At 38.8% G+C, this 15,700-nt stretch overlaps 1 protein-coding gene across 1 annotated transcript in view; it reads left to right on the top strand.

Annotated features, from left to right (window-relative positions):
- CFTR (cystic fibrosis transmembrane conductance regulator) overlaps positions 1–15,700 on the top strand; it is a 131,985-nt gene that overhangs the window by 51,477 nt on the left and 64,808 nt on the right. The window contains exons 8-11 of the mRNA XM_015416016.1: positions 3,398–3,644; positions 6,288–6,380; positions 10,490–10,675; positions 13,788–13,979. Of these exons, the coding sequence (XP_015271502.1) occupies positions 3,398–3,644; positions 6,288–6,380; positions 10,490–10,675; positions 13,788–13,979 (718 nt within the window). The remainder of the gene's footprint in view (positions 1–3,397; positions 3,645–6,287; positions 6,381–10,489; positions 10,676–13,787; positions 13,980–15,700) is intronic.

Below are 15,700 nucleotides of genomic sequence, written 5' to 3'. Positions count from 1 at the left end.
GGGGTTTCTAACGAAAATAAATATAATAGAAAACATTAGGAAAACTATTGATTTAATACACCATTGTGAAAACAGTAAAAAGAAAGCACTTCTCCTATCATTAGATGTGGAGAAGGCTTTTGATAGTATAGATATAAATTACTTGAGAAACACAATCAAATTAATGGGATTTGGAGAAATTTTTCAAAGAACAATACAAGCCCTTTATGCAAATCCCACTGCCAAATTAAAAATAAATAATCATAATTCCAAAAAGATATATCTACAAAGAGGAACATGGCAGGGGTGGCCCTCTCTCCCCCTTATTGTTTATTTTGGTGATGGAACCTTTAGCAGAAATTATAAGAAAAAATGAGAAAATAAAAGGAATTATGGTGAGGAAGCAAGAGCATAAGGTATCATTATATGCAGATGATTTAATATTATATATTACAAATCCACTGGAATCTCTAGAAGAACTACAAAATAACATAGACAATTTTGGAAACATCTCAGATCTTAGAGTTAGCAGAGAAAAGTCTCTAGTATATCCTTTAAATATAGAGCATTCCCAATTTAAAATAATTATAGAAAAGTATAATTTCAAGCATCCAGACAAACCATGCAGAGGTATTTATATTCCTGCTAAATTTGAACAAATATTTGAGTGTAACTTCAAAAAGTTGCGACATTAAATTAAAACCTAATTAAAGAATTACATAAGAACATAAGAGACGCCAATGTTGGATCAGGCCAAAGGCCCATCCAGTCCAACACTCTATGTCACACAGTGGCCAGAAATACCAGGTGCCATCAGGAGGTCTACCAGTGGGGCCACTGGAATGCTAAACTGTTAAATTGGTCAGACAGATTACATATAATACAATTTTTTATCTTACCCAAATATTTATGTTTAGAGCTCTTCCTATATTAATACCAAAAAAGACAATTAAAAACTGGCAAAGTGAACTAAATACATATCTCTGGAACAATAAAAAATGAAGAATTAATTTTCAAACACTCTCCAGATCGATAACTTGTGGACGCATTGAACTACCTAACATATACACATATTATGAAGCTTCAAACTTGGCTGCTCTCATAAAAGCAGCCATGGCAAGTCAACCCCCAACTTGGGTACAAATTGAATTAGACTCTTTAAAGGTAAATTCTTTATATGACTTATTATAAAACCCAGAACAATTAAAAAGCTAAAAAACTAAAAAAAAAGAAACAAAAAGCAAACTTTTGGTTAATTCATTAAAAATATGGTATAAAAGACAGAAATCATTAGCGCCAGATATTTCATACCAAGCATCCCATACTAACCAAACCTGGTTTGTTCCTGGCCAAAATCCGGTAGAGTTTCAAGAATGGCAACAGGTGGGCATCACTCGAATAGTGCTCTTCCTGGAGAAAGGTAAAATAATAGAAAAAGAAAAATTAGAACAGAAAATACAACAAAAATATAAATATCTTCAAATTAAACATTTGCTAGAATCCCCTCTACTGAAACCAATAAGTAGACAAATGACTTCATTAGAATTATTGCTAAATGAGGCAAAAGAACAAGCACCTGGTTTAATAACAACTATGTACAAATTGCTAAATGAGGTAGATGAAGAGGAAATAACTTTATATCAAAGACAATGGTGTGCTTATTTAAATGTCGATTTGATAGAAGAAGATTGGATTAAAATTTGGAATGCAGCCAGTCAAATATTGAAAACTTTTACTATAAAACTGCAAGCTGTAAAGATATTAGTACGATGGTATATTTCTCCTGCAACACTATACAAAATAAATAACACTTACCACATTGTAAGAAGTGTGGTCAACTAGCAAATTTTATTCACTGTTGGTGGACACGTCCTCTAATACAAGCCTTTTGGACCCAAATAATATCAAATATAAAAGATATTGCATCAATAGTTATACCATTAAATCCAGAAGTGATATTATTGGAAAACTGGAAAACATTACAAATTACACGACAAAAGGAAGGAATCTCGACTCTATTAATAATAGCAAAAAGCATGATAGCAGCAAAAGATCTGGGATTATTTTATTTTGAGCAAATTGTCATTTACTTTATGTAATAGTTCAGCAATTCAATCCCACAACAAAGTGGTAAAGCTTTGGTTCCCAATTATAAGTTACTTAATGGAAAAAGACATTCTTCCAAAAAAATCCTCTGTATCAGGATTTAATTTATTTCTAAATGTCTTTGTATGCCTAAGTGAAAGAAGAATGTACATTTTGTTTCTTTTTTGTTGTTTGTTTGTAAAATTGTTAAAAATTGTTAATAAAAATGTTACACATTAATATTACATATTAATATTTTCCAACATTTAGACTTGCCATACTTTTGCTGGCCCTGCTCCTGTGCTTAAAATAATCAGTCTGGTATCCAGTTAATTAGCACACGTGTCTCATTCCATGGCATAGTGGGAAAGCTTCACTTATTTCAAAGAGTTCAGGCTCCTTTCTCAGTCTTCGCACACAGTCATTCTTGCATACATAGCATTTTAAAGGCTTTTCTGCTATCTCTGATTTATGCACTAGTGGAGCAGATGTAAAGGCTTCTCTTTCTTTAACAATATGGTGTGAAAGAAGGTGTCTGTCTCAAGGTCAGCCAGTTTGCTGAAGTCCACACTGCAGAAGTCACAAGGCCCCCATGGACCTGTTTTTACCCTATTGAGATAAATGTATAGATACATATACAAGTGCTGATCAGGATGGGATGGGTATAATTGTTTCAGTGGTGCAGGTGTAAGCATATGAGGACTACACTAGCTTTAAATACCATTAAGGTTACCAATAATAAATGGTTTGCCTGAGGAAGTCAGGAAGGCTCCCACTCTCCTGGCTTTCCACAAACTATGCAAAACTGAACTATGCAAGGGGGCTTTTCTGTGCAGGTAATACAGACTTGCTTGGATAAATTATTAGGGACTGTGGTCTATATGTTGTGTATACCTTATTGTAAGTAAGATCCAGTTTATGTAATTTCTGTACCACTTAATGTGTCATGTGCATACTTAGGCTATGTTTTAGTTCTCTCTGCTTTTCCAGACTTCTAAAATCCTAATGCATTGGTTATTGAATGTCCTATTTTGTCAGTTCTACTGACTCACTATGATTACTCCTCTTTAAGTCCCCATGAGAAAGGCGGGCTATAAATAACATAAATAAATAAATAATTCACCAATATCCATTATCTTTAGAGTCAGCACCCTCACTGGTAACATGGGAAAGCTTTTCTGCTGCAGGCAACAGAGGAACAAAACCGGTCCTCTCTACAATCCTGAGAAAATGTTGTTTTATGGAAATAGAAATTGGCTTGTCATTTTAGGATGACAGCTGCCTTTTCCCTGACTATAACGACTTCTGCTTTTATTGATTTTCTTTTTGACAGAAGTGAACTAAAGCTGACCCATAAGGCTGCTTATGTGAGATATTTCAATAGCTCAGCATTCTTCTTCTCCGGATTTTTTGTGGTGTTTTTGGCTGTTCTTCCGTATGCACTGATCCATGGAATTATCCTCAGAAAAATATTTACCACCATCTCCTACTGCATTGTTCTTCGAATGGCAGTCACTAGACAGTTTCCTTGGGCTGTGCAGACATGGTATGATTCCCTTGGAGCAATAAACAAAATACAGGTACAATACATAAACTCAGTTCCTTACAGGAATATAAAGTAATCCTTTGTGGTGTATTAACTGGCCAGTTTATCTCTGAAAATACACAACGCTATTTTATTGCACTTTATTAAGTATTTGTAGAACCAGTTTTGCTGCATCACTTTGCTGTTGTTATGAGGAAAAAGATATGCCAGTTTTCTGTTGGCATTGCTGACTTCAGCTGCAGTGGTCCAAATGTTTGTTTGAATGGCCCATTGAGATTAAGTTGAATTTACTTTTGTACAAGTGTTTTGGAGACTGCAGCCTGTATCTAAATCATGTTATCTAGGCCAAAATTAGAGCTTAATATAACACTATTAATTGCTATATTTCATGCAACAACATATGAATACAGGCCATAATTAAGCACTTTTAAGTCGCAGTGATTTCAACTGGAAAGTAAATCATATTGTGTAATTTTGGATTGAAGCTGAACCCAAGGTACAATCTCAGTCCTTTCTTACCCTACAATATGTGGCATTGTTTATTCTGACATGTAGCTGGAAACTTTTTTCACAATGGGAAAATCTTGTTAGCAGTAATTCTTTTTGTATGTACTTGGGAATATAGGGTTTTAATAGCTAGTTTGATACTGTGTGTCATTTTATACATTTGGAACTTGTAAGTGAACATTTTAAAAAACGTATAATGTGGTTTCAGAATATGGAGTGCTATAAGTTAGTTAAATTATTGAAGATTTATTTTATCTTATTCAGTACTTTTTATTTTACCAAAAGAAAATAGGGCAACACCCAACAACACCATGCCAAATATAACGAACATACTTGCAGTGCAATCCTATGCAGAGTTACTCCAGTCTCAGTGCATGGATTTCAATGGCTTAGACAGGAGTAACTATATATAGGATTGCCCTGCAAGTCTACCACAGTCACCAGGAAGTTTTGTTTCAGTGTGAATTACACCATAACAACACTATAAACACACTTTAAGAATAACTTGAGAAAAATGTAAGAAGTAGCCCTATACCAGAATGTGGAATTGCCAACAAAGTAATTATTATTTTGATATGGTGTGGTATAAGGAAGAGAATGATGAATATGAAATACTTTGTGGTTTCCATAATCCCTTCGCAATTTTGCTATGTTAGTATACCAGATCCTAAACATTTACAGGCTGACCATCAAGTTTTAAGTATTTAGTACCACAAATGTGTCTATATATGCTTGTTAGTTGGCTGAAAAAAATGTAAACATACCATAAAATTGGTACAAATTTAGTGGAGGGTAGTACAGTCCTCAAAGGGCTGCGGTGGCTCAAGTGTTTAAGACACCTGAACTGCAGACCGGAAGGTTGGTAGCTCAGCAGTTCGAGACCCAAGTGCCACATGATGGAGTGAACTCCCATCTCTGGTCCCAGCTCCTGCCAGCCTATCAGTTTGAAAGCAAGAAATTGCAAGTAGATAAATAGGTACTGCTTAGGTGGGAAGGTAACAGTGTTCCGTGTGCTTTGGCGTCTAGTCATGCCGGCCACATGACCATGGAAACAGCACTGGCTCTTCAGCTTTGAAACTGAGATGAGTACTGCATCCGACTGGCTTTCGAGCAAGTACTAGTACAGCCCTCACAACCTCATACCATCATATGCATGGAGGAATAGTTTGTTTTAATGCGCTTTTACATCAACGTTCCTGTAATGTGAAAAATTCAAATAGGACTTTTCTAGCTTTGTACTGTCTTTCTCATGTGTAAGCTTTATATACAGGGCCAAAGTCTGATATAAAGAAGCTTCCATGCAAACAAGTGGGATTCGGATGTAGTGAAATCAGAAGAGATGACTGTACTATGTCAGCTTCTGAACATTTAGATTCGTTATTGCGTTTAGAAGTTTGAATTCTTGGATGGTAGTTTTTAATAATCATGTGTAAAGGAAAATTAGAAAAGGCTGTGTTAGGGCTCTTTCATATGTGCTTGGGTATGAGATAGGTTTGATTACATTGGCACCTCACTGTCATATAGGAAGCCTTCATCTGAAATTGCCCCCATACAAAAATGGCAGCATTTACTGTGGCCCTGTTCATACGAGCCCATTTGGGCCGGGAGCGGGACGGAACGGGGGCGGAGCAAACGGGCGCGATCCCACCTCAACACCTGGGGAGCGTGCCGTCTCCGTCCCTGATCCGTCCCAAATGCCGATACCGCGCCGTAAAAAAGAACCACCTATCTAGGTGGTTGCATCCATTGGAGCGCCTCGAGCTGGGCTGTGGGATCGGCGGCGCGTCCTTGCGCCACCGCATCCCGGCCCCTGGCCGTACTGCGCATGCTCGAGCATGTGCAGTTCGGCAGCCTCCCCCTCCCATCGGACTTTTCCTCCCCAGCATCTGATCGTGCCGGGGAGCGATCCGTGGGATCCCGCCGCGGCGTCTCAAGTTTGGAGTGGCTCTGAGTAGCCGCGTTTCAGCCGTCCCGTGTGGCAGGGGCCTGTATCAGGCAAAAGGCTAGTTTTCAAGATGCACTTTCACTGGTATCCATTAAACACTCTTTGTCTTAAAATCCCTGAGATTAATTTGGGCCAATTTTTTAAGTGCATTAAAAATGGTTGTGGCAAAGTTCAGCATATTGTGTTATATTTTTTTTATAAAGCCTACTGTAATTGAATTCACAGGATTTCTTGCAAAAGGAAGAATATAAAACACTGGAATATAATTTAACAACTACAGGGCTTGAACTGGATAAAGTGACAGCCTTCTGGGATGAGGTAATAGTGTAATCTTACTTGATTTGTCTTCATTCTTGGTTGTACAGTGTGACAGTTTCCCATAGTTAGGCATAGAGACATTACTAATTTTATTCTTCTGCAGAGCTCCGTAACTATTTAAAAATGAGGTTTTTCCAATTGTTCATTTTCAAGATAGATGAAGATTTACATGTTGAATCCTTTTGTCTTGTATAATTATTAAAGGTACAGGTAATGGCAAGCAAGCAACCCAATACACAATACAGGCAATGACAAAGGCAAAAAGTTACCTGTAGTATAAGGACAGAATGGAGGGAAGATGTTGTGCCTATCTTGAATAATTCCAAATTACTCCTGAGATTCTTCAGGATTTTACCAATTTGTCAGTGGTGGTTGCTACCCACTGGGGCTGGTGGGGCAGAGAACAACTGATCAGTGTTAGGCAGAGCTAGAATCAGCCTTAGGCAGAACCAACTGATTCTCATTTCCCCCATTCTCTTCCCTTGCAGAAGATGAACAGTATTTAGAAGAAATTCCAGAAACATTGTCCAATTGTAGAAAAGGGTAACACTAATCTCTATGCAGGTGTTAACTTAATCCATCCTTTCCCTCTGCAACATGAAATAAATCCTTCCATATGCCCTCATTCTAAAACTCATTTCTCAGCAGACTAGGCTGAAGTAAGGCTGAAGAGAAAAAAGAAGGAAATTAGCACTGCAGGTCTCAATTTGATCAACATTCCAAATCCCTAGTTCAAAAACTCATTTTCCATATTGTAAAGCAAGATTAAGAAAGGAGGCCTTTGGCCACATGGAGAAGACAAATGCATACCCTCACCACTTAATTAATGACATACAACCTGCCCAAACCAGACTAAGGATTGCTGGTTTCAGAAATGAGACTTACAGGAATTCTAACACCTTCCTTTTCTAGAGGTAATGTTTTTCACAAGTACCGGTATCAAAATGATTGAGTGCGTTTAGTTTAATGGTGTATGCATACAGAAGCAAGCCATGTAGTCATTAGGAAGTAAGCCTGTATGAAATAGCAGCCTGAAATATCTGGTTTCATTTGGCCACCCCCAATATAAATATTTATATTGGGGGGTGGGGGAAGCTCCAGCATTTTTCCTTATAAGGTTACTTTCTATAACCCTTCTTTTTCAATTTCTCAGACTGAGGAAATATTGGGAGGATAATATTTTCTCCCCTCACATCAAGAAGGAAGCTTATCTCTTCATTCTGCAGCTGCAGCAAGGTTTCATTGTGAGAAACATGCCTATGTGAATCCTCCTCTCCAGGCTTCCCCATCTTACTAACAGAAAATGGCTGCCTCCTCAGTTATAAGGAGCTGATCTCCATGTCTACATGTATATACGGGCATGTATAAAAACCACCCTGGATTAATTCTGATGCATAGGCCCAATTCTGAATGGCAAAGAGGAGGAGAAACAAAGGCTTTAAAGAAACAGTATGCTACTTCATACTTGGCAGTCATCAAATTTCATCATCTAAGGGAGTCCCTAACTGGTCCATTTTTTCTTCCCCTTGGCCTTGTTGATGGATTCAGGTGATTATGGATCCATTGATCTGTCAGAGACTCAGATAAGGCATAAGAACTAATGTAATATCAACAGGCCTTAAAAAGAGAAGAAAAGCCCTTCTGCCTCTGAGGAGAGCAACTTGCTTGAAGTGCTGTGTTTGATTGTGCTCACAGCCCAGTACTCCTGGCAGACAGGCAGGCTGGGATTAGGGTTGCTAGGGCTTCTCATTGCTCTGGCAGAAAGATTTGGGGGGAGTTCCAGGAAGTCTCTGGTTCGAGGGCAAAACTCTATGGTAAAACTGGCTTAAAACCATAGAGTTTTGCCCTCAAACCAGAGCATCCCCGCATGGCGTTCCCAGTGTGATGACGTCACTTCTGGGTGATGTCATCATGGGGAAATCACATGGGGATGTTGCTGTTTGGGGACAGGGTTTACCCTGCAGGCTAGCTGGCGGGTGGTGGGCTGAAGCCCCCCAAAACTGGCAAGCCTAGCTGGGATAGGGGGGGATGCTGTCAACATGACTGTGTGACATCATTCCCAGGGGAAACCCAAAAGTGATATCATGCCATAGAGTTGCCAGTGTGATGTTTCCAGCATGGCATCACTTCCAGATTTTACCTGGCACTGACATGCCATTGAGCCAGCATTTTTTAAAAGATATTTTTTCCCACCAGCCAACTGTGGTGGCAGGAAGTGAGGGTTGCCAGCCAGAGGTCTGCTGCCATAGCAGCTGACCTGGCAACCCTAATTCCCGCTAATGGGCCAGCATCCACTGATTTGTCTCTTCTGCAGGAAACACAATCAGTGTACAAGATAAGTGAATTTTTCGTCTCCCTCCCCTTTTTTTGCAGTGTTGATGCAAAATGATACACCATTTAACAGGGAAATTTGCTCACTTACAAGTAGTTCTTAAGACTTTTTCAGATATTGCATCCATGCATACCAGCAGATCAACAACTCTGTGTAGAGCCTCTGAATATGCATGATTACTATGTTGTTTGAATACGGGTAACATGCACATGTATTTTGCATGCATGCATGCATGTACAGCTTCAGTAAGAGCAAACTGACTACTGGACTTTCCAGTGCAAATTATGTCTGTCACGTATGCTTAGATGATGTGGCAGCTACACATACTGGGACCATCAAGGGTAGTATGCACTCCCAACATATATGGTTGCTGAGTTCCTGGCATGCAGGGAGATAATTTCTGAAAAGGGCTTTAGTCTCTGTGGGATTCTTACCTCTTCACAGCAGCAACTGTCTTTGATGGTAGGGAAATAGTTCTGAGAATTTTGTATCAACTGATAGCAAATAATGCCTCTAAGATGAAAAGCAAGTTAGCCCAGAGGAGACTGAAGAACCTGTGATTTCCACTTCTTAATTTTATTGCTACCCACAAACTCTACACAGTCAATTTAACTGTACAGTTAGTGATTTGTCATGCACAAACGTCTATACTGCAGAGTATTATGGGGGGTTATTATGTGTGCTCGATTAATTCATACTTGAAGGTGTTTCAGATCAAAGAACCCTTTTTATAGGATAAACAGTAAATGTAGATTAAGATATTTTAAAAATCATAATAACCAGCATCCCATATATTGCCTGCAAATACTCCAAAATGATATTCAGTATAAATTAAGCCACTTTTCTAAATGTCATGCCTATTGTTTGTACACAACAATGTATGCCTGTGTCTCTGCATGACTCTTAAATTAACAGCTTTTCTGCCAGTAGAAGAAGTAGTAACCCTTTATCAAATTTTCCATCAGAATATTCAAATGCTGCAAACAGCATTTAGAAATTAAAGATATTACTAGTTTACAATAGACTATCCTAGGGTCTTAGTTGACATTGGGTAATAGATATACATAAAGTGAAGTATTTGTACGAGGAACTCAAAGACATCACTTGGTGAACATACGTTAATTGTTCTCAAACTATTAGTATTCAAAGCAAAGTCAATAGTAAAAAAATAAAAAGTAACTACAAAACTGCAATTATATTAAGTGTGTTAATAATATAGGTACATGTATATGGTTGAGGTGGTGGATGTCTAATATCTAACCTGGCCCCATTGGTGGACCTCCTGATGGCACTGGTATTTCTGGCCACTGTGTGATACAGAGTGTTGGACTGGATGGGCCTTTGGCCTGATCCAACATTGGCGTTTCTTATGTTCTTATGACAGCATCCTCCCCTCCTTTGCCTAGCACTGTTTACTTGCTGGGTTGCGACTGGCCCACTTGCTCAGGTTTTTGATCCTATTGAACACCTATACAGATAGTTAATTCAGGGATTTTATGAATTGTATTGATCGCTATCTTGTTGTAATATGTTTAATTTATTGTCCTATTTTAATGGTTTTAATTATTGCATAATGATTGTTCATAATTATTGCTGTAATCTGCCCTGAGCCCTGCTGTGCAGGGAAGGTGGACTAGAAATCAACAAACGAACAAACAAACAAATGAAAACTAATGTTAGAAGAAGTTGTATATGTTGCTGTTTGGCATTTCATAGTAATGTAGATAGTAGGTCTACTATAGCTGTTTAATTTTGGGTGTTTTGTTTTGTTTTGTAGGGGACTGGGGAGCTCTTTACAAAAGCAAAACAGGAGTATCATCATAATACAAGCATATCCAGTAATGATGATGGTCTATTCTTCAGTAACTTCCCACTTCATTTTACTCCTGTCCTTAAAGATATCAACCTCAAAATTGAAAAGGGAGAACTATTAGCTGTGGCTGGTTCTACTGGAGCAGGCAAGGTAGTCAAAGATATGTTTTTTCTAGAACCAAAATTGGGGAATGTAGCACCCTTCACTTTTTAACTTAACTAAAAGCAGCGATTTCACATGAAAGATGTAATGTACACACTGTTTCCACTCATCTTGGGCTTTCAAGACATAACCTCCTCATCAGGCCAGGCCTATAGCCAGGATTTTGTAATTCAGGGGGCCTTTAAATAAGTCAAGGGCATTGACGTCACAAAATAAAAAAATAAAAAAAAATAAAATTTTAAAAGCTCACTTTTTTAGCGTTTGCACTCTGCTTGACTACATGGGGAAGCAAGCCACGCTTGGGGAAGGGGTGGTGGTTGGGAGTCCTTCAGGTGGCCCAGAGAGTTGGGAGTCTTCTGGGTGGCCCAGAGAGCCAGGAGGCCTGGGGGCTAGATGGAAGTTGGGGGGTGCCGTGGCAGGAAGTCAGGGGACCAAGCCCCAAAATGCCCCACTGTAGCTACAGGCCTGTCTAGGGCTCAACCTCTGCTTCAAAAGTTCCCAGCTGTGTCACTGGAGTCCCTGATAGCATCTTTGTTGGGAGGTGGCAATTAAAGATATTTATATAAATATTTTACTATCTCTCAAGGCCTTCTCGGCTTAGAAAAGAGGACAGGGTAACAAGTTGATTTACAGTACTCTTGACAACGTATATGATATTTCCTGATATTACTCAAGTTTTCAATGACTAATAAATGCCATACAGTTTCTGCTTGTTACTGATTAATTTTGAAATTATGGTAAGTGAGATCGGAAGTTGCAATCAGTAGCTATCTGAACAGCTGAGTATGAATTACTGGCTATGCCTTTCTCCTAGGTTTACAGAGGGAAATATCATATTGAACCAATAAGATTTATTAAATGCATGCCCAAAGAAATAACACTTTTCAACGCTGCACAGATAGCCATAGCTCTGGGTTTGTAATTCAGGTACCCCGGAATTTATAATTCAGTTACCTCCTGTATCTAACTAGGCCATAGACACATTAAGGTTTGCTCTGAAGAAGCCAGTATCTGGGCTGGGTGTAGCATCAGCTGGCAAATGCTTCTCATGCCTATGTTTCATCATTATGAATTTTGACCTGTTTTAGAAGGAATGTACCACTGTGCACCTATCAGTCTCTGCTGTCAAACTGATTGATATGAATTGCATTCCACTGATATTAACAATATTTCATATGACCTCATGAATTTATGACACTTGCTTTAAATCTTTTATCATTTTTTCATTCCACATTGTATTTCAGGCATATAGAAATTAAAGCTACTAAGTTCCAAAATACTCTGAAGGAGTCTTATGTATGTCTCTGATTAGAGGATGAATTAGTCATATTGGAAGACTTCCTCTGGTCCCCTTGTCACTATTTCTCTTAGGTGCATTCAGCATTATAGGATAACAACCATCTGTTTTAGGGTGATCCCATTAATAAGCATAAGGTATAGTTCACCTGATTGTTTTGGGGAGGATTCTGCACTCTCTACAACTGATGCTGATGCTTGTGGTATTACTATGGTGAATAAGAAGAACTGTGGTATTGCTATGATGAAGTAAGAACAGTTATAGGTTGGTTACAGTTCCTGTTATTATGCAATGATTTAGGCATTAGTATAAAATGGCAGAAGGATGTTATTTTAAATTTACGGATGTACTTTAAACCCAATACCTAATTCCTCTTTAATAAGTAGAGGACTGTGGACTGGACTCTAGGATAGTTAGGTGGATAGGGAACTGGTTGGGGAACTGCACTCCAAGAGTAGTTGTCAATGGCATTTCATCTGAATGGAGGGAGATTGTCCAGTGGGGTGCCACAGGGCTCAGTTCTGGGCCTCGTATTTTTCAATATTTTTATAAATGATATGGATGACGGTGGAGGAGCTACTCATTAAATTGTTGATGACACCAAATTGGGTGGAGCAGCAAACACACCAGAAGATAGAGATAGAATTCCTTGAGATCTGAACACACTGGAAAAGTGGGTGGATGTGAACAAGATGTGATTTAACAAGGATAAGTGCTGAGTTCTACATCTGGGTAACAAAAATGAGGAACCTGCATACTGGATGGGGGATACACTTCTGGGTAGCAGTGTGTGTGAACAAGATCTTGGACTATGGGTGGACCATAAGTTAAATTTGAGCAGCCAGTGTGATGCGGAAACAAAAAAGGCTAATGCAATCTTGGGGTGTATCAAAAGAGGCATAACATCAAAATTACAAGATGTAATAATCCCACTGTACACTGCATCGGTCAGGCTGCACCTGGAGTATTGTGTACAGTTCTGGTGACCCCACTTCAAAAAGAATATGGACAGAGTGGAGTGGGTATAGAGGAGAGCGACAAGGATGATTAGGGGCCTGGAGACCAAGCCCTAGGAAGAAAGGCTGAGGGACTTGGGAATGTTTAGTCTGGAGAAGAGGAGGTTGAGGGGGGACATGATTACTCTCTTGAAGTATTTGGTTGTCACTTAGAGGAGTGCAAGGAGCTGTTCCTGTTGACAGCAGAGGATTGGACTCACAATAATGGGTTTAAATTAAGGGTGGGAAGGTACAGGCTGGATATTAGGAAAAACGTTTTTACAGTAAGAGTTGTGCAACAGTGGAATTAGTTGCCTAGAGAGGTGGTGAGCTCCCCCTCATTGGCAGTCTTTAAGCAGTGGCTGGACAAACATTTGTCAGGGATGCTCTAGTTTGATCCTGCATTGAGCAGGGGGTTGGACTAGATGGCTTGTATGGCCCCTTCCAACTCTGTGATACTATGATTGTGTGGTTCTAAGTAAAAACCTGTAAAAGTGCCTGTGTCACAAGTAGGAATACAAGGTATTAGGTGATATCCATCCATCGTGATTTTGTGCTGTGAACATTTACTGGGTATACAGTCCTGTCAAAGTCAATCAGTTTTAAAGGTCTCTGATTCTCCTATGGAGAATTCTAAGTACCTGCTTATATTTGTTCATTAGACTTAAACTGCATAACTTTGGTTGAATCAAATTCACAGAATATGATAGTAGTAATTGGAAAATAATCATGACTGATAAGCCTGTTGCAGGTGTTGTAAAGATTTCTTTGGATAATGTTGATTGATTTTAGTCATTTCAATTTATAGACTTCTCTGCTGATGTTGATCATGGGAGAACTGGAGCCTTTGGAAGGTAAAGTCAAGCACAGTGGGAGGATTTCCTTTTGTCCTCAAGTATCCTGGATAATGCCTGGAACAATTAAAGAAAACATAATCTTTGGGGTTTCCTATGATGAATTCCGATACAAGAGTGTCATCAAAGCCTGTCAATTAGAAGAGGTCAGTTTTAAATATTTTTGTTTATGCAGATCACAGCAGTCAATAGTTGTAGTATAACCAAACACAGACGTGTACAAGAAGGGACAATTCAGAAAACTGAGATGCCTTTTCATGACTCAGGCTTTCCCTTTAGAAAGGCTTCCTGTCTCGAAAAGACTCTTTCTTTTTTGAAGTTAACTATTATTTCCCACTCTGTTCTCATTGCCATTTGTAGGCTTGTGGTTGGTTCAACATTTTCAGATTGCAGGCCAACCCATATTCATGAGCACAATTAAGATCTAGGGATCATATATGCATGTGTCACAAGTTGGCTGAAAAAAGAAGCTTGGCTTGTTAAACAAAGATTTGAAAAAAATAGTTGTATGATCCACAGCCAGTCAAAATAGGATAAAATAGATATATGGTAATATCTATGCAAGAACATTTTCTGAGATATATTAGGCTCTTTGAAAAAAAATCACAGTCTGCAAATTGCAGAGAACCAGATATCTGTGTTTTAGGACATAGCTTTCCATGACTGGATGCAGACCCCACAACCAGTTACCAAGCATTCCAGTTAAAAAAAACATACAGTATAAGCAAACAGAAGTTTATCAAGCCCATGGTATCCTGGTCCTATAAGTCAATTGTACCCTATTCCCCTACTCAGTTAAGAGTACTGATGGTATGCCATGCCAGCACGAAGGGCTCTGCACTGGTGGGATGTGCCTTGTGCCAGTGGTTTACGTTGGCATCTTTTTGTGATTTTAAAAAATTGTGTTATGGTTTTTAGCTGCTATTAGTGGAATCCATATTAGGATCAAACATACTAATAGTACTGTCCTAAGCAGAGTAACACCCTACTCAGCCCATGGGCTTCAGTAAGAGTGCAGGTATATAATATTTCTAATAAATAATTTCAGTGATAGAATGTTACTGTTCAGTATTTCTGAACCATACAGCACAAATACTATAAAATTCACATAATAATATTTAATGTCCATATAGTTATTTTTGAATGTTCAGTACCATTAGAGGTTAAGAAGATAATGCAGTTGTCAGCAGTCTTCATTTGCTGCCATTTGCTAAGCTGCATGTATAGCTCTGAAACACTAAGTGTACACAAGAAATATTTTACAACCACTAGGATGTGGTTGATACGTTACCTTTACTGGCTTTCTTGTATGTTTAGCAGATATCAATGAATGATCTACTCTCATTACCACGTAACAACAGAGTATGGAACACATGGAAAATCTGAACTCAGCTTCCATGTGTGTATACAAGTTTGAATGGGATATCCCTGCTCATAAAAGCTGCACTACAGTCTTCCATGATTTTCCACCTCTAAAGCCAGCCTGCTCATTCAAGAACCCTGTCATGTGAACAGTTATTTTCTTCTGGCATATTTATCATCTGCATGCCTATAGATTATGTACAAGTGGGGACTCATGAGGAATCATGGAGAAGAAACTCCATTTTGCCTCTTACATTCCCTTTGCCTTTCTCTGCCTGCTCATCATTTCCTCCTCACTTCCTCTACACCACTGTCACCCCCACACACTTGCATATCACTGACTTCTCCCTGTCCAAGGTGGTTCTTCTCACATGAGACCCCATGCAAAATATGCCTCAGAGTGCATTGTGGTTGATGTGGAAACTTTGGCCATTTTTTTCAGTGCTTGCAAATGTTATTGGTCAGTTTGAGGGGTCTTTTAAACACCAAAAATGGTTTTCTTTTA

The sequence above is a fragment of the Gekko japonicus genome, unplaced genomic scaffold (genome assembly GCF_001447785.1).
Source record: "Gekko japonicus isolate JY-2015 unplaced genomic scaffold, Gekko_japonicus_V1.1 scaffold159, whole genome shotgun sequence".
NCBI lineage: Eukaryota > Metazoa > Chordata > Lepidosauria > Squamata > Gekkonidae > Gekko > Gekko japonicus.
This window is presented reverse-complemented; position numbering and strand designations above follow the sequence as displayed.